General features: G+C 33.4%; 1 protein-coding gene and 1 long non-coding RNA gene across 6 annotated transcripts; both read left to right on the top strand.

Annotated features, from left to right (window-relative positions):
* Positions 1-2,211: 2,211 nt before the first annotated feature.
* Positions 2,212-3,785, top strand: LOC131800670 (uncharacterized). The gene is made up of 2 exons (XR_009341492.1): positions 2,212-3,540; positions 3,614-3,785. It is a non-coding gene; the product is annotated as an uncharacterized LOC131800670 (long non-coding RNA).
* Positions 3,786-4,837: 1,052 nt separating this feature from the next.
* On the top strand, positions 4,838-14,675 carry LOC105262382 (uncharacterized). 5 transcript variants are annotated; one of them, XM_059118266.1, is made up of 6 exons: positions 5,687-5,746; positions 8,071-8,172; positions 10,651-10,995; positions 13,858-13,968; positions 14,008-14,178; positions 14,357-14,675. In XM_059118266.1, exons 1-6 carry the CDS (start codon positions 5,702-5,704, stop codon positions 14,462-14,464), a joined length of 882 nt encoding a protein of 293 aa, XP_058974249.1. In that variant the 5' UTR covers positions 5,687-5,701; the 3' UTR covers positions 14,465-14,675. The 5 variants fall into 5 exon arrangements, with proteins under 5 accessions (XP_019894957.1, XP_058974251.1, XP_058974250.1 ...); XM_020039398.2 differs by lacking the exon at positions 5,687-5,746 and adding an exon at positions 4,838-4,929 and having other exon boundaries at positions 13,858-14,178; XM_059118268.1 differs by lacking the exon at positions 5,687-5,746 and adding an exon at positions 5,048-5,212 and having other exon boundaries at positions 13,858-14,178.
* The last annotated feature ends 12,732 nt before the right edge of the window (positions 14,676-27,407 follow it).

Here is a 27,407-nt window from a genome sequence, read left to right as displayed (position 1 = left end):
CATTCCAAAAATTATATATGGACTTTTTAGGAAAGTATCCTCGTTCGAAAGGTGGTAACAGCTATATTTTTATAGTTGTCGATCATTTTTCCAAATTCGTATTTCTAAAAGCCATGAGAGAAGCAACCACCTCAAATGTAGTCCAATTTCTTGTACAAGAAATCTTCAGAAAGTTTGGAGTTCCAGAAACGATTCACACGGACAATGGAGCGCAGTTTACTGCTAAGGGTTTCAGAGAAATGATCGAAACCTTTAAAATCAACCATATGCAAACGGCACCGTATTCACCACAATCTAACGCCTCAGAGAGGGTAAACCAATCTGTATTGGCTGCAATCCGGGCATATTTGAACGAAGATCATAGGGAATGGGACACATATTTAACAGAAATCGAATGTGCTTTACGATCATCAATCCACTCTTCAACGGGGGTAACTCCGTTCTTTGCATTATTTGGTTACGAGATGTACACGTCCGGCAGTGACTACAAGCTAGCCCGCAAACTACAATCTTTATGCGATCATCAGATAAATGAATTAGGCAGAAAAGAACGGTTGGAAATAATCAGGGACAAAATTGAGAAAAACCTACACGAGGCCTACGAGCGGAGTGCGAAACGCTACAATCAAAGAGCCCGAATAGTTAAATTCATTCCCGGACAGGAGGCCTACAGGAAAAATCATATATTGAGCGATTTTGGGAAAAATATAAACGCCAAATTTTGTCGCAAGTACCTAAAGTGCAGAATAGTCAAACCGATTGGTAGCAATATGTATGAAATAGAAGATATGCAGGGAAAGCCTTTAGGAACCTGCCACGTGAAGGATCTGAAGATGTAGAGCTTAATGGCGAAATTGTTTTTTGATTAAGATAAAGTCGAAACAATATAGGTGGTCAAAGTGGCTAACTGAGCTACGGCCAAAAACCATGTAGCTGAAATCTAACCACATAAATGGTTTCCCATCATAGGGGCAGGTCGGAACTATGCCATCGCGAACCTAGGGAATTTAGGCCAAAGTGGTAGATATCCTAGTTAGGTTTTGATCACGAAATAGCTTCGACCACTATCGTTAATAAAAAAACAGAGTATCCATATAAAGGGTGAAGACGAATGTCATGATAAAATGTGACTTAGCCCCATTATTAAAAACGTAAAACTTAATATCCCAAATTTCGTATAAAACTGAAATATTTTCTTGTTGACCCATTTTGAGGAAATGACATTATGTTTCGCCGGTTATTAAAATTTATACTGGTGATTTTCCAGTTTGTAAAACGTGATGTGTTGGTGTCAATATTGTATATATTGTCTTATTGATAAACAAACGTAACAAAAAAAACACATCACCAATAATTTCGTCAGGCAGATAAAGTTAAGTTACCATAAATTAAATTATTGTGGAAGTATCTTAAATAAGAACCTAATAAACTCAGCTAAATTCTATTCACTTTTGTGCCCATTATTTGGACAAGAATTGTGGTAGCATGGTACAAATTTTGCTTTGAAAGACTCAATTTTGAACATTGAACATCTATTCGATCCAAAAGCGAAAATATTAATATAAATCTCAAGAGATTTAAAACACTTTGAACATTATTTTGTATATTTATTAGGCCAATAAAAACATCTCTGCTTTTATATAAAAAGGCTAAAAAAATCACCTCCTAACTCCTAACAAGTTAAACTGCCTAAAAACAATTTCAGAAATGTATCACTCACCTGTACATATCATGGTAAAATAACTCCTTCACATGGATAAAATTTCGATGGGGGAAAAATAAATATAAAATCAACACTTCCACTGCAGATTGATCCCATATTAGCCACCTCATGTTTTGTTCTGGGACGTCTGCAATATGTACACAAAAATTAGACAATGTTTTTTTTTTTTGTAAAGCAAAAAAAAAGTAATAAATATACTCACGGTTTTCCACTTACACCAGGGACAGACGCTTTATTGCGCGATAGTTAGTTTTCTATTTTACGAATACCATGCTTTTATCCATATAAACACACAATTCCGAAAGATTTGGAGCAAAACAAGTTCATGTTAGGCAGGAATTTGTTCAAAAATAAGTAAGCGCAGTATAACTAATTCTTAATGACCGGACAATAACAATAATATGACCCCCGACTCAGCAGTATCTGAAAAAAAAAAAAAAAAATTAAAATTACTACGGCATTTATAAACAGTAAAGGTTTAACTTACAATTTCATAAACCCAAAGGAGTACGTAGTGGTTGGAGGGCTGAATAAAAGCATTGAATACACCATACACCATTCAATGATGGTTGGTGTAGCCCAAATGGGGATTTTACCCAAAAATTAAAAAGGAATCACCACAGCTCACTCACGGCCAAACAATAACCACACAAGTTTGGTAGAACGTACGCATTTCACTTTCTGCACACTACAAATTCTGCCAAATGATACTGAAGAAATCCATGTTAAGGAACTTTACTCATATCCCAGTCGAACCGAGTAACCTAAAAAAATATGCATTAATATAGGGGTAGATATAAATAAAAATATATAAATTATACTCACAGTCTCCTTAAATATTGTTCGGGTGCTTCAAATCAAAAAAATTCTCCAAATAATTCAGGTGTAATCTGGAATTTTTCAATTATGTCGGCAAACACGTCTGTATGAATAAAGAAGAGAAATAAAAACAGTCTTCTTCTTATTTCCATTCATCAACATTTCATTCAGCGTGAATGGATAACATTGTAGAAACTAAGGTTGCCACCTTGCTATATACGCATAAACGTATGGGGGGACGGGTCGTACCATAACGCATACATGTATATGTGTGCATACATTAAAAAAATGACGCCACACAAAGTACCGTTGAACAAATCTCACGGTTCCAAAAGGGTATGCTTACCATTGAAGTTCCAGAAATGCCCGGCCATGAGACTTCAGGGCTGTGGGAGTTCCCCACGTGGAATAATAAAACCTTCCGCACATCGACCTTTGCAAAATTAACTCAGCAAAGGGTCGAAGTTTTGTTGCGTCGGGTGGGCCATCAGGGGGCGTGTAGGCTACATGGCTTACCTGGAAAATTCAATGTAAATAGTTTTTACATTGTTTTTAAAATATGCCATTTGTTTACTTACCCCAGTAGCTATTTCTTTGAAAAGAGAAATAGCTCAGAGACCCGATTCAGAAAAATAAAATTTTAAAGTTAGATGCTGTTGCGCATCAGGCGAAATGAAAAAGAAAATGACAAGAAGGAAATGGATGGCGTTGCCATTATAAAAGAATAGGGATCGTTCAATCGTTATTTGGCTACGGATTTATACAACCATGGCTGAGTAGCCATTTCGTAGCTACCCTATCGCCATCAACAAGGTCCATAATAAATATTGGAAATTTTAGGAAAAATGGTGGCAAAATGAAGCGACTATAAAAAGGGGGAAAATAGGAAAATTGGCAACATAGTGTTGCAAAAGATCTAAGCAAGAAGACGGTCCAAAGTAGTTTTTAACACTAAAAAAAAGTGAATATTTATATGTGTGTTTACTTGTTAACAAAAAGTGAGAACATCATACTAGTGACAGTGGGAAAGCAAACAACATTTTTATTTTTGTATTTTTTTTATATATAAAGGTTCCCCAAAATCACAATATTTTTTTTGGTCTCCACTGACTGCTGAGTGGGGATCTGGTGTTAAATGCCCGGTCCTTGGGTTTAAATTGGCCGTTGAATTTGAAGGTCTCCCTGTTTGGTGTCATACTTCTGTTTGGTGTCCGTATCTGAGGCAGCGGAATTTGGGTCAAAATTGATCGGATGGCCACAAGTTGGAGATTTTTTTTTTTGATCGCAAGGTGTCATCTCCTATGGCATAAAAATTAATATTTTGCCACGTAATTAATGACCAGGTAATAGACACCCTTTTTCTTTATCCATGTTTTGGAGCACGGAAGAATATCCAGGGAATTGCAACTAAAAAAGAAAGAGAAATCGACAAATTAAGAAAATTTATTTAAAAAAAAAAAAAAAAAAAAAAAAAAAAAAAAAAAAACAAAAAAAAAATTAATTTAAATAACGATAGGAGAATATTGATAGACATGCAAATTATTTTAATATAAACATATTGCAAATTTAATTGAATAGTATAAGTATGTGTTGTGATGTCCTCTCTTAATGTTTTAATGTAAGGATGTTTAACGCCAGTTTCCTTTAAATTTCACCTAGTACTATATGAGCAATATCCAGGGAAAGCTAGAGGGTGTAGTCGTATGTTTCAATTCGAGCCAATTTTGGCTAGTGAGGCCGTTGTAAGAGAGCTCCTTTACAGTAGGTAATATTTTGTTTAGAATTTGAGGTCTGAAAAGTGCAGACAAAATTCCCTAGGTTTCTCACAAGGAAAATTTGCTATTTTTCATATGTTTACAATTTGTTTTAATCTGGTGTTAGATTGTCCGTTTTAAAGATCGACAAAATTTATCTGTATTTAGCTGTAAGTCCTTTCTGTCAATAAATAATGTTGTGATTAGAATTAGACTAAAAATAAACTATGTGTTAAATTTTTGTTAGTAGGGCAATTTTCTAGCTAGGTAAAGAGGTGAGTGTGTGTGGGGTCTTCAAAAAATTACTTTAAAAAGGAACCCTGAAGACCATGGAAGGGTGGGCGAATGCGGGAGTAGAAACATCAACTCTCCCTTGCCTGAGCAGGTGTTGTGTTTGTGTAGTGTATTGTATTTGTGATGTGTAAAGTTCCAATTTCGTGTTCGTCCTGAGGTGTTACAAAGTGACGGTTGAGAACCAGACCCCGAGACCGCTAGCAGCCGGAGGGTCACTTTTAACGCCGCCAATCAGGAATACGTAACAAATCATACATGAATATATTCGCTACATTCACTCAAGTGTTGTGACCGAGAGTGGCAGTATCGAAGACGTCTTTGCTTGTTCTTAAATAAAGCGTGTAAAGATTTTTTTTTTAAATTGAAAAAGTGAACATTGCATTAATTGTGTGTGTGTTTGTGTTTGGATTTGTGCGATCGGTTACGTGTGTGTGTGTGTGTGATAACACTTTGATAAACGATCTGGAACACCACCAAAACTGATAAAAAATTAGGTGTTTCCGGTTACAGAAATTTACAAGTTTTAGCAATAAAATTAAAATATGAGCAATAAAAGAAAGATCGATTTTATGTGTTCCCCGGAATCCTTTAAAAGTGTTGCTAAGGGCATTTGTCTAAAAATGTTGGAAATAGTCTTTTATTTTTTTCTTATTACATAAAAATACAGTAAACCCCGCTTTAGCACCTAACCCGTTTTAGTACCCAGAAACTTCCGACACTATTGCTTTTTTTTTGGAAAAAAATGTACCCTTATAAGTAATACCCTGCTTAAATACTTACCCCGCCTAAGTACCATAATTTTTTGCGCATTAAATAAAATTTTATCTACGTTTTTCCCCGGTTTAGTAAACGGCAGCTCTTTATAATCGATTGTTTATTTATACCATTACCAATTTATCGAAAAACTCACATACATATCTGTCAAAATAATCAAAATTCAACATCTTGGAATCGATTGCTAATTTTGCGTTTTATGACCTTCGTGGATATTCAAAATTTGGACCCTTTGTGTGGGAGGTGCCCGAAGGAGTGGTCCGATATACCTCATTTTCACAAGACAGTCCTTGGGTTAGCAAAAATATTAATAATTCACTATGAAGTGATAACAAAAATGATTATCGATTGCGCATTGACAGTAACCGCCATAGAATTGAAGGTGCATGACTGCCATCGTGAATGCATGAATCATACAATGCATGAATGTACAATACAATATAAAATAAACCGGAAACAAGTGTAGGGGGCCGCAAACCATGGTAGAAGAATATAAGTAGACGCATCGACGCAGCTGCTGGGACAATGAACTGTCAAACTAATTTTGGAATGGAAAATGTTGAATGAAAAATTATTTAAATTTGTAATAATTGTTGAAAAGCGGGAATTATAATAACCTCCGAGTGACGTCGTATAAGAAAACATATAAAAATCTACTTATATTTGAAAAAAACTTAAACATTTTTTGACGTATAAATGTTTCCAAGCGTTGATGCGTGTACCTGTATTTTTCTACCATGCATGAACCATACAATGCATGAATGAACTCGAAATATTTAAACCTATTTCTCAAATCCACTCTATTTTAAGTGATCTCATAAAATATATACATACATATATGTATATATACATATATGTATAGATACAGATGATGTGAAAAAACTGCAACAAAGTCAAACGCCATAATTTTTACATTTTTACAAAAAAAAAAAAAATTACAAAAAATGTCGGAAATAGCAGGAAATTTTAGAATAAGGTAGATTTGTACGAATTGGTCACCTTTGTCACGAATTATGACCTTCAAACGGCCAATGAAACTGTCACACGCTGCCCGAATGTTGCGCTTTGCGGTATTTTGGTCCATTCCCGACGAAGCGCTTGCTTGAGATGATCATCACTTTGGTACTGTTTAGTGCCAAACTTGTTTTCCAAAATACTCCAGACACAATAGTCGTCCAACGGATTGGTATCCGGAGATTTTGGTGGCCATTTTAGGCTGGAAATGAAGCGAGGAACCTCATTTTGTAACCATTCTTGGGTGGTGGAGCATGCAGAATGCGATAGTGCTGAGTCCTGTTGCAATATTCAAGGTCTGCGGCCAAAATTTTGCCCAAGGCTTTAATACACCCTCCAGCACATTTTCGCGATAATATTTGCGCATTTATTCTAATGCCACGTTCGATTTGTACGAGCGGAGAGCAACCATCGGCTGTTATGACGGCCCACACCATCACCATGGTCGGCGCTTGAGTTCTGGTGGCCAACCGAAGGTACATATTCAGCATCAGCTGACCTCTTTGGCAAGTAAACACGAGCGGATCATTTTGTTTTTTGTTTACAAACTGCTGCTGGACAACGAAACCATATTCGGCAGTTCACCATCACAACTTTCGGCCAAGCGAAGCAACTCTTCGGCGGCCTTTTGAGTCTATTATCTTTCTGTTGCGGTGTAAGTTCTTGCACTTTTTGGAAATTAAATGGCTTTACGCCGAGCTCATCTTTTAAAAATTTGCCAAATGGAATATTTGCGATGTGTTAAGCTCACTAGCCAGTTTTCGGCCACTGCGACGCGGGTTTCAATCAAGTTGTTTCTTGACTTTTCGAACCATTTTTGCTGAGGTTGCTGTTTTCTTCCGTCCACTTTCTTGACGTAACGAGCGATGGTACGAGACACAGACGAGTTATTTACATTTAAATGCTGGAGGGCTCTAAAGGTGGAAATACATAAAGCGCTTACCTGGCTGGCTTAAGTCATCGGCTGGCGTCTTCGGAAATGAACAAAGGAGCCAAGGGCCAAAATCGAACTAAGTCAACCTAAAACTCCTTTGTTCATCTGCGAAGAAGCCAGCCGATGACTTAAGCCAGCCAAATATGCTCTTTATGTATTTCCAGCATAAGGATTAGCCACTTGCGGTTTTCCAGCCAAATATAAAGAAATCACACTATCCCGCTTGAATTCCATCAGGAATAAATTTTTTTCTGGAAAATTCCCATCAAAATGCTTTTGTACGCTTGTAAACAATGTAGTGTGCTGTCACTGGAATAATTTTAACAGCTGTCGGACGAGTGGCTTAGAAATGATAGTAGTCTGAAGTTGGTTCCAGTTTTTTCATTATTTTGCTCTGTTCCAGTACCTGCAAGAATTTTTCATAGTTTTGCAACTTTCTTCGATATCATAAAGGGAAAATCGCTTATCGTAGTAAAAATTTTCACCTTCTAGCAGATCTGGAAACGAAGGACCATTTGTTTGTTTACTTAAGGTGCAAGTACATAAAAAGCCATGAAGTCATGACTAGGCTCAATGCCAAATTATAATGGAAAACGTCGGAGGATTTTAGTGCGACTCTGCAGTCCCTTTATGAAATGTCACAAAATATGCCTAACCATGACTTCAAGCTTCTTATGTACTTCCACGTTTACACCTATAGCATGTGCTTATAGTTTATGGTTCGAAATTGATTTGATTTGTTTTTTTTTTCATTTTAGAAAAGAGAAGACCAATCAAGGTTAAAAACCCCCGCAGACACACAACAATTGATTTTCCCTGTTTGCAGAGCATCGAACAAGAGCATCAAAATGGAGAGAGCGGTAAATAATGTTATTTTTGTTGTTTTATAGTCTATTTAGAGCATTTTCAACATATCCATGGTGGGAGAATACGGAACTTCTCTAAAGACTCCGCTTGAATCGTGACGTGATGATATCAAACATTTTTTGCCAAAAATGCAAGAGCTTCACTTGTACTACATGTGTAGTGGACTTATTGAAGGGCAAGTTGAAAGTGGAACGAGCTAAGAGAGGCTTGACAGCACTCTATTCCTGTAAGAACTCCCTGGGTAAAAGCTGGGGCCTCAAACCACACATCCACACATTAAATGGATGTATGAGTCAATTGTCCGCCCTATTCTATCCTATGGATCTCTAGTATGGTGGCATTCCTTAAAGAAGTCAACCTAATTACGACACATTAACAAAGTTCAAAGAGCCGCATCCCTACTAATAACGGGTGCCTTCAGGAGCACGCCTCAAGCAGCACTGGACACCCTACTGTCCGCTTAAGTCCGTGTAGAGGAACAGGCAGCATTCAGGAGTGCTCTTCGACTCAGAGAACTAAACGAAGTCAACCCTTTGGACATTCTGCGATTCTAAGACGTGTAAGAAATGTGGGAGTGGTAGCCAATACAAGTGACCATATTTCACCATGGTTGAGCTTTGACCCACCTGACCAAGCCACCTTTCCGCGGTATAGCTGTTTATACATAGACATTACTCAAAGATGGACTGTGGAACGGGAGCTGGTGTCTTCTGTGATACCCTTAATGTTCGTGAATCCTACAAGCTTTGAAACAACTGTAGCGTATTTCAGGCGGAAATCTTTGCGGTCAAAAAGGCCACATACCTGATGGTTACGAGGAATACTGAGGTCAGCGGTCCGATGACTATATATGCCGATAGTCAAAGCGGCACTGAAGGCCTTAAATTCCTTTACTATTAAGTCTAGGGCTGGGTTGCCAATAAGCTCAAGTTGGGTTTCTGGTCATTATAACATCCCATCCCATCAAAAAGGCCACATACCTGCTGGTTACGAGGAATACTGAGGTCAGCGATCCGGTGAATATATATATGTCGATAGTCAAGCGGCACTGAAGGCCTTAAATTCCTTTACTATTAAGTCTAGGGCTGTTTTGAACTGCAGCGGAGAGCGACCATCGGCTGTTATGGCGGCCCACACCATCACCATGGTCGGCGCTTGAGTTCTGGTGGCCAACCGAAGGTACATATTCAGCAGGAAAGCCTTGAAAAAACACTGGGTTGCCCATCAAACTCAAGTTGGGTTCCTGGTCATTACAACATCCCAGGTAACGAGACTGCAGACGAATTGGCCAGGCTAGGATTCGGTCAAAAAGGCCACATATCTGCTGGTTACGAGGAATACTGAGGTCAGCGGTCCGGTGACTATATATGTCGATAGTCAAAGCGGCACTGAAGGCCTTAAATTCCTTTACTATTAAGTCTAGGGCTGTTTTGAACTGCAGGAAAGCCTTGAAAAAACACTGGGTTGCCCATCAAACTCAAGTTGGGTTCCTGGTCATTATAACATCGCAGGTAACGAGACTGCAGACGAATTGGCCAGTCTAGTATCTAGGAATCAACTACAATTGAAGTAGATAACTCGGTTAAACCACCACTGTGCCACTTCCTACAGGTCATTCACAGGACACTGACTCTGAGAGAATCCAACAAAAATAGCCGAAAAACGAAATGGGATGCACCATCTCCCAAAGAAAATCTGGCCCACACTCTCAGAGAAGAGAACAAAGTCGCTACTGTCATTTGTGAAAACTGATCTAAAGCTTGTGATGGGTATAATCACAGGTCACTGTAGGGTGACGAGGCAATGACCTCGAAATGGAGCAGCGACGACATTGACTACTGTAGGATCTGTCAAGATGAAGAAGAAATCGTGACAGTCGAACACTTGCTCTGCCACTGTCCAGCACTCATTAATGTGAGACACAGGCTCGGGTCACATGATCTGCCTTCTTTTTCTAACACTGACCCTATAGTAATCCTTCAATTAGCCAGAAGATTCAAGTGGCTAAAGACGACATGGCAAATTCCTTAGCCGTAGATCATACTCTATAACTCTATCTCCTATCTTCGCCAACTTCTATCAACCACTCCTTCCTTTTTTTTTTTCCTTCTAGGATGAACACAATGGACCTATAGGTCTCCGAGCGGAGCGGTTGCCATATGGTAACTGCGCGTCCCTTAACCTAACCTATTAAAGGGCAAGCTCGGTGAACCTATAATTTCATGTTCGATTCGATCGCCTTTAAGATGAGAATACATAAAACTCCTATTTCACTGGCTTAAGTCATCGACTGGCTTCTTTGGAAAAGAACGAGGGAACGTGAAGATAATATCGAACTAAGTCAACCTAAAACTCGTTTATCCCTCTACGAAGAAGACAGCCAAATAAGCGCTCTATGTATTTCCACCTTTATATTGGCGTCGTATAAGAAAACAGAAAAAAAAAGAAATAATCCATTTCTGAAATTACAGATGAACTATCATGAACAATTTATTGATATATATATTGACAATCTTCGGGATACTTTGCCCGACAGGGTGCTGCAGAAACTAAAACGGGCCTATCTCACAAATATCAGAGCCAAGATCGAACAATTGGAATCTAAGGAACCGTCAATAGCCGATGAGGTTCAGGATGAGAAAGTCAAACCCAGAGTTTATCCTCCAAATTGGACAGCTGAAGAAATTGCCGTTTACGAAGCCGCAAAAAAGGAATTTCGTTTGAAATGGCAAAAGGCAGATGAAGAATTGGCAAAGCTAAGGGGGCCAAAGGCATTACAATTGGAATATATAGTAGAAGAGCACCGGCGGCGAAAGGTAAGAAACTACGAATTTTCCAAAAAGTTGGGAACAAAATTTGAAGTCCAAATTAAGGTGAGAATACATAAAACTCTTTTTTGATTGGCTTAAGTCATCGGCTGTTTTTTTTTTTTTTTTTTTTTTTTTTTTTGGAAAAGAACAAAGACAAGTAAACAAGTATAAATGATGGGCTAAAATCGAACTAAGTCAACCTTAAACTCTTTCGTTCCGTTACGAAGAAACCAGTCGATGACTTAAAGCTGGGAATACATAAAGCGCTTATTTGGCTGGCTTAAGTCATCGGCTGGCTTCTTCGGAAATGAACAAAGTAGCCTAGGGCCAAAATCGAACTAGGTCAACCTAAAACTCCTTTGTTCATCTACGAAGAAGCCAGCCGATGACTTAAGCCAGCCAAATATGCGCTTTATGTATTTCCAGCCTAAGCCTGTTTAAAAAATGTGTTTGATGTATTCTCACCTTAAGTTGCTATCAGATGATAAGGGTTTTACATACAGGGTGAGATAAAAAAAAAACTGCAAGAAAGTCAAACACCATAATTTTTACATTTTATTGAATGAAGGCAAAAATATCGGAAATAGCATCAAATTTTAGAATAAGTTTAGATTTGTTCGAATTGGCACAAAAATATGGCCTTCAAATCGAACATTACATATGTAAAACCCTTATCGTCTGGTAGCAACTTTATTATTGCGCCACTGTAGGTTTACCTGCCAAAATCTCTTGCCGATAATTTACTTTCTTTATTGTACCCTGATAATTGGCCAATCACAATCACTTTTTCTATAGAAAACATACAGTTTTGTTTGATTGTGGGGAGTCAATTACTGTCTCTATACTTGGAAATATTGTATGTAAACGTACTTTTATCCCCCTTGTTGTATACATGGTAGAATTAAGAAGGTAAAGTCACGCAATCATATAATTACAACTTTTTCCGAAAATTAATCATTTGACGACAACATATCATCTTGTCCAAAAATGTAAAGGGTGTTTTGTTTTTTTCTTGGGTTATAGAACTTTAAGTTGGCATCACTTTTTTAACTGGCGGCCATTTTGTCAGATGTCAAGTGAACAAATATTAACACTGCCTTTACACGGTGACATTTTTTAACCATGCCATTTTTTTTTGTTGGTAAAAGGTATGGAGAGACAAGGATAGAAGAAAAAATGGCGCGATAAGCCACCGCACAGGGTTACATGCCATTTTCTTTGCATTTCTCTTTTTGCTTCTTCCGAATTTTTTATGATTTTGACATTTCATATCGTTTCTTTATTGTAATTTTTGATGCGTTTCTTTTATTGTGATGTGATGTTTTTAGTGATTGAATTGTATAGTGAATTATATGAAAATTAATTGGAAGTATTAAAAAGTAAAAAAAGAAAGTTAAATTAAAAGTTAATAATGCAATATTTAACACCTCAATAACTTTTTCCATCACTTCTTCATTAGATTCACACATTTAATTTTAAATCACTTTATAAATATCTGTTACAAACAATTAGCTCTATACGAAATACGGAATAAAATAAAATGTCAGAAAAAATGCCAAGCACTATTATCGTAAAATGCCACCGTGTAAAGGCGCGAAGATTTACGCAGAAATTTTAAAAGAGAATTGATAAAAATGCCAGCTAAAAATTGCACCGTGTAAAGGCAGTGTTAGTATGGTTTGCCATTTCATCATGAAAAGGTTGAAAAAAAAAAAACAACGCTTGAAAATCGTGCAAATTTAATGGTTCAAAGTCCAGTTTGCGAAGTTCACTGCAAGTTCCGTCCATTTTTGGTCGACATAATCGTCCATCAGAGCAATTAATTCGGTTAACCATGGATCGTTTTCGCACTACGTTTACTCTATGTGATAATATGCTGAAACGTCGAAGATTGCACAATTGACGCTGTAGAGCAAAGTGTTGAAGAGGACCCGAATGCAATGATTCGCCACCGTGCACAGCAGCTTTGCAGCTTTGTCTATCAACTTTATGGAAGATTTTGCGCAAAGATCTTGGCTTGCGATCCAGCTTGTGCAAGAATTAAAGCCGCGAGACCATGCAATGCGTCGTGATTTTGATGTATGAGCCGGAAATGAGATTCATCTCGATGCTGATTTTTATCACAAAATTTTGTTCAGTGATGAGGCTCATTTTTGATTGAATGGCTACGTCAACAAGCAAAATTGCCGCATTTAGAGTGAGAAGAGAATCCACATGTGTGACCCTTGAGACGCCATTACATCCACAAAAACTGACTGTTACCTTTAATGGAGCCATGATAACCATGAAGTGGTCACGTCACAATTAGATGAGCGCATAATTTCGCTTAATGGACCTGTCAATTGCCCACCAAGATCGTGTGGTTAGACACCATTGGATTATTTTCTTTGGGGATATTTAAAGTCGCTCGTCGCTACGCCAACAAACCAGAAACGTTAGGGGAATCCAACATTCGTATTATGTTATTGCTAACATACGGCCCCATATGCTCGAAAAAGTGGTTGAAAATTTGACCTAATGCCACAAAATTATCCTTCCAATAAAGCCCAATTGGATGGACATTAAAACGATTTTCTTGTGTTTTATTTCAATTCGAAGTTCTATATCTCAATCAAAAATAAACACCCTTTATGTTTACAAATCCATGGCATACACACAAATCAGAGATGGGAACCTATTTTCTATTAACACTAGACAAGGTTACAGTTACAGAAAATGCAGAGATGGAAATGATTATTTGAAATGACTTGACCTTCTTAATTTCACCATTGATTATATGATTGCATCGTAAATTTTTCGTTTGTTTTTCGAAAACTTTTGTGATTTGATTCCATTAGAATTGTAATGTTCCACCTACTACAACTTTAGACTCAAGCGGATAAACCGGATGGCGACAATGAACCAGCTCCAAGCTCCGCTTCCTCCTCAAATGCTGTTCAATCGGTAGAATCGATAGACTTCTCTCCCTCAACTTCTAAAGTGGTAGGATCGAAAGACGTCTCTCCCTCAACTTCTAAGGCGGCAGGATCGATAGACTTCTCTCCCTCAACTTCTAAAGCGGCAGAAGCTGGGCAGAAATTAGATGCAGCTGGTGGTGGTGGCGAAGAAAGTGATTACGCGAGCGATAGTGAAAACGAATCCCATTTGGAGCCCGATGATATGGACTTGATAATAATTCGAGAAGGAAAGGTAATGCTATGATTTTGCGGACTCCACAAGGAAAGTTCGGCCACGAAGACCACTGTTGACAATACACTTAGTAGTGTTTGCTCTATTGTGCTATGACAGCAAACATAGTTGTCAGATGGGCTTACTGGCCGATATTATATAGTCCATGTCCACAAATAACCTGTCTCCTTCTTATCAGATTGAACGTTGCGGTGCCACATATAAATTTACAGATCTAAGTGGAGAAATGACGATAAAAGGGGAAACGTCCACTTTTACAAATTCATCTGGTACTCTCCAATGGTAATCCTCCAGTACGCTGGGATCAGGCCAACCATAACAACAATTTACTTATCAAAGGCGGACCTTCTCCCACACTAAAATTGTGTGTAAACTAATTGAGAATTTGTATTACATTATATTTTTGAAATTTGCGGAGCTGCAAAAATGTTAAAGCTCTAATTTTTAGAGGTTCTGGAACAAAGCCAAAAAAATAGCATACTTTAAAATGGTCATAACTCCTTAAATATTGACATTTCGGGGTTTTTAGCTATAATTTGTGATCACTTTTTGAAAGAGGAAAAATAGCATACTTTAAAATGGTCATAACTCCTTAAATATTGACATTTCGGGGTTTTTAGCTATAATTTGTGATCACTTTTTGAAAGAGGAAAAATAGCATACTTTAAAATGGTCATAACTCCTTAAATATTGACATTTCGGGGTTTTTAGCTATAATTTGTGATCACTTTTTGAAAGAGGAAAAATAGCATACTTTAAAATGGTCATAACTCCTTAAATATTGACATTTCGGGGTTTTTAGCTATTATTTGTGATCACTTTTTGAAAGAGGAAAAATGGCATACTTTAAAATGGTCATAACTCCTTAAATATTGACATTTCGGGGTTTTTAGCTATTATTTGTGATCACTTTTTGAAAGAGGAAAAATAGCATACTTTAAAATGGTCATAACTCCTTAAATATCGACATTTCGGGGTTTTTAGCTATAATTTGTGATCACTTTTTGAAAGAGGAAAAATAGCATACTTTAAAATGGTCATAACTCCTTAAATATTGACATTTCGGGGTTTTTAGCTATAATTTGTGATCACTTTTTGAAAGAGGAAAAATAGCATACTTTAAAATGGTCATAACTCCTTAAATATCGACATTTCGGGGTTTTTAGCTATAATTTGTGATCACTTTTTGAAAGAGGAAAAATAGCATACTTTAAAATGGTCATAACTCCTTAAATATTGACATTTCGGGGTTTTTAGCTATAATTTGTGATCACTTTTTGAAAGAGGAAAAATAGCATACTTTAAAATGGTCATAACTCCTTAAATATTGACATTTCGGGGTTTTTAGCCATAATATGTGATTACTTTTTGAAAGAGGAAAAATAGCATACTTTAAAATGGTCATAACTCCTTAAATATTGACATTTCGGGGTTTTTAGCTATAATTTGTGATCACTTTTTGAAAGAGGAAAAATAGCATACTTTAAAATGGTCATAACTCCTTAAATATTGACATTTCGGGGTTTTTAGCCATAATATGTGATTACTTTTTGAAAGAGGAAAAATAGCATACTTTAAAATGGTCATAACTCCTTAAATATTGACATTTCGGGGTTTTTAGCTATAATTTGTGATCACTTTTTGAAAGAGGAAAAATAGCATACTTTAAAATGGTCATAACTCCTTAAATATTGACATTTCGGGGTTTTTAGCCATAATATGTGATTACTTTTTGAAAGAGGAAAAATAGCATACTTTAAAATGGTCATAACTCCTTAAATATTGACATTTCGGGGTTTTTAGCTATAATTTGTGATCACTATTATAAAGAGGAAAAATAGCATACTTTAAAATGGTCATAACTCCTTAAATATTGACATTTCGGGGTTTTTAGCTATAATTTGTGATCACTATTATAAAGAGGAAAAATAGCATACTTTAAAATGGTCATAACTCCTTAAATATTGACATTTCGGGGTTTTTAGCCATAATTTGTGATCACTTTTTGAAAGAGGAAAAATAGCATACTTTAAAATGGTCATAACTCCTTAAATATTGACATTTCGGGGTTTTTAGCCATAATTTGTGATCACTTTTTGAAAGAGGAAAAATAGCATACTTTAAAATGGTCATAACTCCTTAAATATTGACATTTCGGGGTTTTTAGCTATAATTTGTGATCACTATTATAAAGAGGAAAAATAGCATACTTTAAAATGGTCATAACTCCTTAAATATTGACATTTCGGGGTTTTTAGCTATAATTTGTGATCACTATTATAAAGAGGAAAAATAGCATACTTTAAAATGGTCATAACTCCTTAAATATTGACATTTCGGGGTTTTTAGCCATAATTTGTGATCACTTTTTGAAAGAGGAAAAATAGCATACTTTAAAATGGTCATAACTCCTTAAATATTGACATTTCGGGGTTTTTAGCTATAATTTGTGATCACTTTTTGAAAGAGGAAAAATAGCATACTTTACAATGGTCATAACTCCTTAAATATTGACATTTCGGGGTTTTTAGCTATAATTTGTGATCACTTTTTGAAAGAGGAAAAATAGCATACTTTAAAATGGTCATAACTCCTTAAATATTGACATTTCGGGGTTTTTAGCCATAATTTGTGATCACTTTTTGAAAGAGGAAAAATAGCATACTTTAAAATGGTCATAACTCCTTAAATATTGACATTTCGGGGTTTTTAGCTATAATTTGTGATCACTATTATAAAGAGGAAAAATAGCATACTTTAAAATGGTCATAACTCCTTAAATATTGACATTTCGGGGTTTTTAGCCATAATTTGTGATCACTTTTTGAAAGAGGAAAAATAGCATACTTTAAAATGGTCATAACTCCTTAAATATTGACATTTCGGGGTTTTTAGCTATAATTTGTGATCACTATTATAAAGAGGAAAAATAGCATACTTTAAAATGGTCATAACTCCTTAAATATTGACATTTCGGGGTTTTTAGCTATAATTTGTGATCACTATTATAAAGAGGAAAAATAGCATACTTTAAAATGGTCATAACTCCTTAAATATTGACATTTCGGGGTTTTTAGCCATAATTTGTGATCACTTTTTGAAAGAGGAAAAATAGCATACTTTACAATGGTCATAACTCCTTAAATATTGACATTTCGGGGTTTTTAGCCATAATTTGTGATCACTTTTTGAAAGAGGAAAAATAGCATACTTTACAATGGTCATAACTCCTTAAATATTGACATTTCGGGGTTTTTAGCTATAATTTGTGATCACTTTTTGAAAGAGGAAAAATAGCATACTTTAAAATGGTCATAACTCCTTAAATATTGACATTTCGGGGTTTTTAGCTATAATTTGTGATCACTTTTTGAAAGAGGAAAAATAGCATACTTTACAATGGTCATAACTCCTTAAATATTGACATTTCGGGGTTTTTAGCTATAATTTGTGATCACTTTTTGAAAGAGGAAAAATAGCATACTTTAAAATGGTCATAACTCCTTAAATATTGACATTTCGGGGTTTTTAGCCATAATTTGTGATCACTTTTTGAAAGAGGAAAAATAGCATACTTTAAAATGGTCATAACTCCTTAAATATTGACATTTCGGGGTTTTTAGCTATAATTTGTGATCACTATTATAAAGAGGAAAAATAGCATACTTTAAAATGGTCATAACTCCTTAAATATTGACATTTCGGGGTTTTTAGCCATAATTTGTGATCACTTTTTGAAAGAGGAAAAATAGCATACTTTAAAATGGTCATAACTCCTTAAATATTGACATTTCGGGGTTTTTAGCTATAATTTGTGATCACTATTATAAAGAGGAAAAATAGCATACTTTAAAATGGTCATAACTCCTTAAATATTGACATTTCGGGGTTTTTAGCTATAATTTGTGATCACTATTATAAAGAGGAAAAATAGCATACTTTAAAATGGTCATAACTCCTTAAATATTGACATTTCGGGGTTTTTAGCCATAATTTGTGATCACTTTTTGAAAGAGGAAAAATAGCATACTTTAAAATGGTCATAACTCCTTAAATATTGACATTTCGGGGTTTTTAGCTATAATTTGTGATCACTTTTTGAAAGAGGAAAAATAGCATACTTTACAATGGTCATAACTCCTTAAATATTGACATTTCGGGGTTTTTAGCTATAATTTGTGATCACTTTTTGAAAGAGGAAAAATAGCATACTTTAAAATGGTCATAACTCCTTAAATATTGACATTTCGGGGTTTTTAGCTATAATTTGTGATCACTATTATAAAGAGGAAAAATAGCATACTTTAAAATGGTCATAACTCCTTAAATATTGACATTTCGGGGTTTTTAGCCATAATTTGTGATCACTTTTTGAAAGAGGAAAAATAGCATACTTTAAAATGGTCATAACTCCTTAAATATTGACATTTCGGGGTTTTTAGCTATAATTTGTGATCACTATTATAAAGAGGAAAAATAGCATACTTTAAAATGGTCATAACTCCTTAAATATTGACATTTCGGGGTTTTTAGCCATAATTTGTGATCACTATTATAAAGAGGAAAAATAGCATACTTTAAAATGGTCATAACTCCTTAAATATTGACATTTCGGGGTTTTTAGCTATAATTTGTGATCACTATTATAAAGAGGAAAAATAGCATACTTTAAAATGGTCATAACTCCTTAAATATTGACATTTCGGGGTTTTTAGCTATAATTTGTGATCACTATTATAAAGAGGAAAAATAGCATACTTTAAAATGGTCATAACTCCTTAAATATTGACATTTCGGGGTTTTTAGCTATAATTTGTGATCACTATTATAAAGAGGAAAAATAGCATACTTTAAAATGGTCATAACTCCTTAAATATTGACATTTCGGGGTTTTTAGCTATAATTTGTGATCACTATTATAAAGAGGAAAAATAGCATACTTTAAAATGGTCATAACTCCTTAAATATTGACATTTCGGGGTTTTTAGCTATAATTTGTGATCACTATTATAAAGAGGAAAAATAGCATACTTTAAAATGGTCATAACTCCTTAAATATTGACATTTCGGGGTTTTTAGCTATAATTTGTGATCACTATTATAAAGAGGAAAAATAGCATACTTTAAAATGGTCATATCTCCTTAAATATTGACATTTCGGGGTTTTTAGCTATAATTTGTGATCACTATTATAAAGAGGAAAAATAGCATACTTTAAAATGGTCATAACTCCTTAAATATTGACATTTCGGGACTTTAAAATGGTCATAACTCCTTAAATATTGACATTTCGGGGTTTTTAGCCATAATATGTGATTACTTTTTGAAAGAGGAAAAATAGCATACTTTAAAATGGTCATAACTCCTTAAATATTGACATTTCGGGGTTTTTAGCTATAATTTGTGATCACTTTTTGAAAGAGGAAAAATAGCATACTTTAAAATGGTCATAACTCCTTAAATATTGACATTTCGGGGTTTTTAGCCATAATATGTGATTACTTTTTGAAAGAGGAAAAATAGCATACTTTAAAATGGTCATAACTCCTTAAATATTGACATTTCGGGGTTTTTAGCTATAATTTGTGATCACTTTTTGAAAGAGGAAAAATAGCATACTTTAAAATGGTCATAACTCCTTAAATATTGACATTTCGGGGTTTTTAGCCATAATATGTGATTACTTTTTGAAAGAGGAAAAATAGCATACTTTAAAATGGTCATAACTCCTTAAATATTGACATTTCGGCGTTTTTAGCTATAATTTGTGATCACTATTATAAAGAGGAAAAATAGCATACTTTAAAATGGTCATAACTCCTTAAATATTGACATTTTGGGGTTTTTAGCTATAATTTGTGATCACTATTATAAAGAGGAAAAATAGCATACTCTAAAATGGTCATAACTCCTTAAATATTGACATTTCGGGGTTTTTAGCCATAATTTGTGATCACTATTATAAAGAGGAAAAATAGCATACTTTAAAATGGTCATAACTCCTTAAATATTGACATTTCGGGGTTTTTAGCTATAATTTGTGATCACTATTATAAAGAGGAAAAATAGCATACTTTAAAATGGTCATAACTCCTTAAATATTGACATTTCGGGGTTTTTAGCTATAATTTGTGATCACTATTATAAAGAGGAAAAATAGCATACTTTAAAATGGTCATAACTCCTTAAATATTGACATTTCGGGGTTTTTAGCTATAATTTGTGATCACTATTATAAAGAGGAAAAATAGCATACTTTAAAATGGTCATAACTCCTTAAATATTGACATTTCGGGGTTTTTAGCTATAATTTGTGATCACTATTATAAAGAGGAAAAATAGCATACTTTAAAATGGTCATAACTCCTTAAATATTGACATTTCGGGGTTTTTAGCCATAATTTGTGATCACTATTATAAAGAGGAAAAATAGCATACTTTAAAATGGTCATAACTCCTTAAATATTGACATTTTGGGGTTTTTAGCTATAATTTGTGATCACTATTATAAAGAGGAAAAATAGCATACTTTAAAATGGTCATAACTCCTTAAATATTGACATTTCGGGGTTTTTAGCTATAATTTGTGATCACTATTATAAAGAGGAAAAATAGCATACTTTAAAATGGTCATAACTCCTTAAATATTGACATTTCGGGGTTTTTAGCCATAATTTGTGATCACTATTATAAAGAGGAAAAATAGCATACTTTAAAATGGTCATAACTCCTTAAATATTGACATTTCGGGGTTTTTAGCTATAATTTGTGATCACTATTATAAAGAGGAAAAATAGCATACTTTAAAATGGTCATAACTCCTTAAATATTGACATTTCGGGGTTTTTAGCTATAATTTGTGATCACTATTATAAAGAGGAAAAATAGCATACTTTAAAATGGTCATAACTCCTTAAATATTGACATTTCGGCGTTTTTAGCTATAATTTGTGATCACTATTATAAAGAGGAAAAATAGCATACTTTAAAATGGTCATAACTCCTTAAATATTGACATTTCGGGGTTTTTAGCTATAATTTGTGATCACTATTATAAAGAGGAAAAATAGCATACTTTAAAATGGTCATAACTCCTTAAATATTGACATTTCGGGGTTTTTAGCTATAATTTGTGATCACTTTTTGAAAGAGGAAAAATAGCATACTTTAAAATGGTCATAACTCCTTAAATATTGACATTTCGGGGTTTTTAGCTATAATTTGTGATCACTATTATAAAGAGGAAAAATAGCATACTTTAAAATGGTCATAACTCCTTAAATATTGACATTTCGGGGTTTTTAGCTATAATTTGTGATCACTATTATAAAGAGGAAAAATAGCATACTTTAAAATGGTCATAACTCCTTAAATATTGACATTTCGGGGTTTTTAGCTATAATTTGTGATCACTTTTGAAAGAGGAAAAATAGCATACTTTAAAATGGTCATAACTCCTTAAATATTGACATTTCGGGGTTTTTAGCTATAATTTGTGATCACTATTTGAAAGAGGAAAAATAGCATACTTTAAAATGGTCATAACTCCTTAAATATTGACATTTCGGGGTTTTTAGCTATAATTGTGATCACTTTTGAAAGAGGAAAAATAGCATACTTTAAAATGGTCATAACTCCTTAAATATTGACATTTCGGGGTTTTTAGCTATAATTTGTGATCACTTTTTGAAAGAGGAAAAATAGCATACTTTAAAATGGTCATAACTCCTTAAATATTGACATTTCGGGGTTTTTAGCCATAATATGTGATTACTTTTTGAAAGAGGAAAAATAGCATACTTTAAAATGGTCATAACTCCTTAAATATTGACATTTCGGGGTTTTTAGCTATAATTTGTGATCACTTTTTGAAAGAGGAAAAATAGCATACTTTAAAATGGTCATAACTCCTTAAATATTGACATTTCGGGGTTTTTAGCCATAATATGTGATTACTTTTTGAAAGAGGAAAAATAGCATACTTTAAAATGGTCATAACTCCTTAAATATTGACATTTCGGGGTTTTTAGCTATAATTTGTGATCACTTTTTGAAAGAGGAAAAATAGCATACTTTAAAATGGTCATAACTCCTTAAATATTGACATTTCGGGGTTTTTAGCCATAATATGTGATTACTTTTTGAAAGAGGAAAAATAGCATACTTTAAAATGGTCATAACTCCTTAAATATTGACATTTCGGCGTTTTTAGCTATAATTTGTGATCACTTTTTGAAAGAGGAAAAATAGCATACTTTAAAATGGTCATAACTCCTTAAATATTGACATTTCGGGGTTTTTAGCTATAATTTGTGATCACTTTTTGAAAGAGGAAAAATAGCATACTTTAAAATGGTCATAACTCCTTAAATATTGACATTTCGGGGTTTTTAGCTATTATTTGTGATCACTTTTTGAAAGAGGAAAAATAGCATACTTTAAAATGGTCATAACTCCTTAAATATTGACATTTCGGGGTTTTTAGCTATAATTTGTGATCACTTTTTGAAAGAGGAAAAATAGCATACTTTAAAATGGTCATAACTCCTTAAATATTGACATTTCGGGGTTTTTAGCTATTATTTGTGATCACTTTTTGAAAGAGGAAAAATAGCATACTTTAAAATGGTCATAACTCTTTAAATATTGACATTTCGGCGTTTTTAGCTATAATTTGTGATCACTATTATAAAGAGGAAAAATAGCATACTTTAAAATGGTCATAACTCCTTAAATATTGACATTTTGGGGTTTTTAGCTATAATTTGTGATCACTATTATAAAGAGGAAAAATAGCATACTCTAAAATGGTCATAACTCCTTAAATATTGACATTTCGGGGTTTTTAGCTATAATTTGTGATCACTATTATAAAGAGGAAAAATAGCATACTTTAAAATGGTCATAACTCTTTAAATATTGACATTTCGGCGTTTTTAGCTATAATTTGTGATCACTATTATAAAGAGGAAAAATAGCATACTTTAAAATGGTCATAACTCCTTAAATATTGACATTTCGGCGTTTTTAGCTATAATTTGTGATCACTATTATAAAGAGGAAAAATAGCATACTTTAAAATGGTCATAACTCCTTAAATATTGACATTTCGGGGTTTTTAGCCATAATTTGTGATCACTATTATAAAGAGGAAAAATAGCATACTTTAAAATGGTCATAACTCCTTAAATATTGACATTTCGGGGTTTTTAGCTATAATTTGTGATCACTATTATAAAGAGGAAAAATAGCATACTTTAAAATGGTCATAACTCCTTAAATATTGACATTTCGGGGTTTTTAGCTATAATTTGTGATCACTATTATAAAGAGGAAAAATAGCATACTCTAAAATGGTCATAACTCCTTAAATATTGACATTTCGGGGTTTTTAGCTATAATTTGTGATCACTATTATAAAGAGGAAAAATAGCATACTTTAAAATGGTCATAACTCCTTAAATATTGACATTTCGGCGTTTTTAGCTATAATTTGTGATCACTATTATAAAGAGGAAAAATAGCATACTTTAAAATGGTCATAACTCCTTAAATATTGACATTTCGGGGTTTTTAGCCATAATTTGTGATCACTATTATAAAGAGGAAAAATAGCATACTTTAAAATGGTCATAACTCCTTAAATATTGACATTTCGGGGTTTTTAGCTATAATTTGTGATCACTTTTTGAAAGAGGAAAAATAGCATACTTTAAAATGGTCATAACTCCTTAAATATTGACATTTCGGGGTTTTTAGCTATAATTTGTGATCACTATTATAAAGAGGAAAAATAGCATACTTTAAAATGGTCATAACTCCTTAAATATTGACATTTCGGGGTTTTTAGCTATAATTTGTGATCACTATTATAAAGAGGAAAAATAGCATACTTTAAAATGGTCATAACTCCTTAAATATTGACATTTCGGGGTTTTTAGGCATAATTTGTGATCACTTTTTGAAAGAGGAAAAATAGCATACTTTAAAATGGTCATAACTCCTTAAATATTGACATTTCGGGGTTTTTAGCTATAATTTGTGATCACTATTATAAAGAGGAAAAATAGCATACTTTAAAATGGTCATAACTCCTTAAATATTGACATTTCGGGGTTTTTAGCTATAATTTGTGATCACTATTATAAAGAGGAAAAATAGCATACTTTAAAATGGTCATAACTCCTTAAATATTGACATTTCGGGGTTTTTAGCTATAATTTGTGATCACTATTATAAAGAGGAAAAATAGCATACTTTAAAATGGTCATAACTCCTTAAATATTGACATTTCGGGGTTTTTAGCTATAATTTGTGATCACTATTATAAAGAGGAAAAATAGCATACTTTAAAATGGTCATAACTCCTTAAATATTGACATTTCGGGGTTTTTAGGCATAATTTGTGATCACTTTTTGAAAGAGGAAAAATAGCATACTTTAAAATGGTCATAACTCCTTAAATATTGACATTTCGGGGTTTTTAGCTATAATTTGTGATCACTATTATAAAGAGGAAAAATAGCATACTTTAAAATGGTCATAACTCCTTAAATATTGACATTTCGGGGTTTTTAGCTATAATTTGTGATCACTATTATAAAGAGGAAAAATAGCATACTTTAAAATGGTCATAACTCCTTAAATATTGACATTTCGGGGTTTTTAGCTATAATTTGTGATCACTATTATAAAGAGGAAAAATAGCATACTTTAAAATGGTCATAACTCCTTAAATATTGACATTTCGGGGTTTTTAGCTATAATTTGTGATCACTATTATAAAGAGGAAAAATAGCATACTTTAAAATGGTCATAACTCCTTAAATATTGACATTTCGGCGTTTTTAGGCATAATTTGTGATCACTTTTTGAAAGAGGAAAAATAGCATACTTTAAAATGGTCATAACTCCTTAAATATTGACATTTCGGGGTTTTTAGCTATAATTTGTGATCACTATTATAAAGAGGAAAAATAGCATACTTTAAAATGGTCATAACTCCTTAAATATTGACATTTCGGGGTTTTTAGCTATAATTTGTGATCACTTTTTGAAAGAGGAAAAATAGCATACTTTAAAATGGTCATAACTCCTTAAATATTGACATTTCGGGGTTTTTAGCTATAATTTGTGATCACTATTATAAAGAGGAAAAATAGCATACTTTAAAATGGTCATAACTCCTTAAATATTGACATTTCGGGGTTTTTAGCTATAATTTGTGATCACTTTTTGAAAGAGGAAAAATAGCATACTTTAAAATGGTCATAACTCCTTAAATATTGACATTTCGGGGTTTTTAGCTACTTTAAAATGGTCATAACTCCTTAAATATTGACATTTCGGGGTTTTTAGCTATAATTTGTGATCACTTTTCGAAAGAGGAAAAATAGCATACTTTAAAATGGTCATAACTCCTTAAATATTGACATTTCGGGGTTTTTAGCTATAATTTGTGATCACTTTTTGAAAGAGGAAAAATAGCATACTTTACAATGGTCATAACTCCTTAAATATTGACATTTCGGGGTTTTAGCTATAATTTGTGATCACTTTTTGAAAGAGAAAAAATAGCATACTTTAAAATGGTCATAACTCCTTAAATATTGACATTTCGGGGTTTTTTAGCTGTAATTTGTGATCACTATTATAAAGAGGAAAAATAGCATACTTTAAAATGGTCATAACTCCTTAAATATTGACATTTCGGGGTTTTTAGCTATAATTTGTGATCACTTTTTGAAAGAGGAAAAATAGCATACTTTACAATGGTCATAACTCCTTAAATATTGACATTTCGGGGTTTTTAGCTATAATTTGTGATCACTTTTTGAAAGAGGAAAAATAGCATACTTTAAAATGGTCATAACTCCTTAAATATTGACATTTCGGGGTTTTTAGCTATAATTTGTGATCACTTTTTGAAAGAGGAAAAATAGCATACTTTACAATGGTCATAACTCCTTAAATATTGACATTTCGGGGTTTTTAGCTATAATTTGTGATCACTTTTTGAAAGAGAAAAAATAGCATACTTTAAAATGGTCATAACTCCTTAAATATTGACATTTCGGGGTTTTTTAGCTGTAATTTGTGATCACTATTATAAAGAGGAAAAATAGCATACTTTAAAATGGTCATAACTCCTTAAATATTGACATTTCGGGGTTTTTAGCTATAATTTGTGATCACTTTTTGAAAGAGGAAAAATAGCATACTTTAAAATGGTCATAACTCCTTAAATATTGACATTTCGGGGTTTTTAGCCATAATTTGTGATCACTTTTTGAAAGAGGAAAAATAGCATACTTTAAAATGGTCATAACTCCTTAAATATTGACATTTCGGGGTTTTTAGCTATAATTTGTGATCACTTTTTGAAAGAGGAAAAATAGCATACTTTGAAATGGTCATAACTCCTTAAATATAGACATTTCGGGGTTTTTAGCTATAATTTGTGATCACTTTTTGAAAGAGGAAAAATAGCATACTTTAAAATGGTCATAACTCCTTAAATATTGACATTTCGGGGTTTTTAGCTATAATTTGTGATCACTATTATAAAGAGGAAAAATAGCATACTTTAAAATGGTCATAACTCCTTAAATATTGACATTTCGGGGTTTTTAGCCATAATTTGTGATCACTTTTTGAAAGAGGAAAAATAGCATACTTTAAAATGGTCATAACTCCTTAAATATTGACATTTCGGGGTTTTTAGCCATAATTTGTGATCACTTTTGAAAGAGGAAAAATAGCATACTTTAAAATGGTCATAACTCCTTAAATATTGACATTTCGGGGTTTTTAGCTATAATTTGTGATCACTATTATAAAGAGGAAATTTGTGATCACTTTTTGAAAGAGGAAAAATAGCATACTTTAAAATGGTCATAACTCCTTAAATATTGACATTTCGGGGTTTTTAGCCATAATTTGTGATCACTTTTTGAAAGAGGAAAATAGCATACTTTAAAATGGTCATAACTCCTTAAATATTGACATTTCGGGGTTTTTAGCTATAATTTGTGATCACTATTATAAAGAGGAAAAATAGCATACTTTAAAATGGTCATAACTCCTAAATATTGACATTTCGGGGTTTTTAGCTATAATTTGTGATCCACTTTTTTGAAAGAGGAAAAATAGCATACCTTTAAAAATGGTCATAAACTCCTTAAATATTGACATTTCGGGGTTTTTAGCCATAATTTGTGATCACTTTT

The sequence above is a fragment of the Musca domestica genome, unplaced genomic scaffold, assembly GCF_030504385.1.
Source record: "Musca domestica strain aabys unplaced genomic scaffold, Musca_domestica.polishedcontigs.V.1.1 12, whole genome shotgun sequence".
In the NCBI taxonomy this organism is placed as follows: Eukaryota; Metazoa; Arthropoda; class Insecta; order Diptera; family Muscidae; genus Musca; species Musca domestica.
This window is presented reverse-complemented; position numbering and strand designations above follow the sequence as displayed.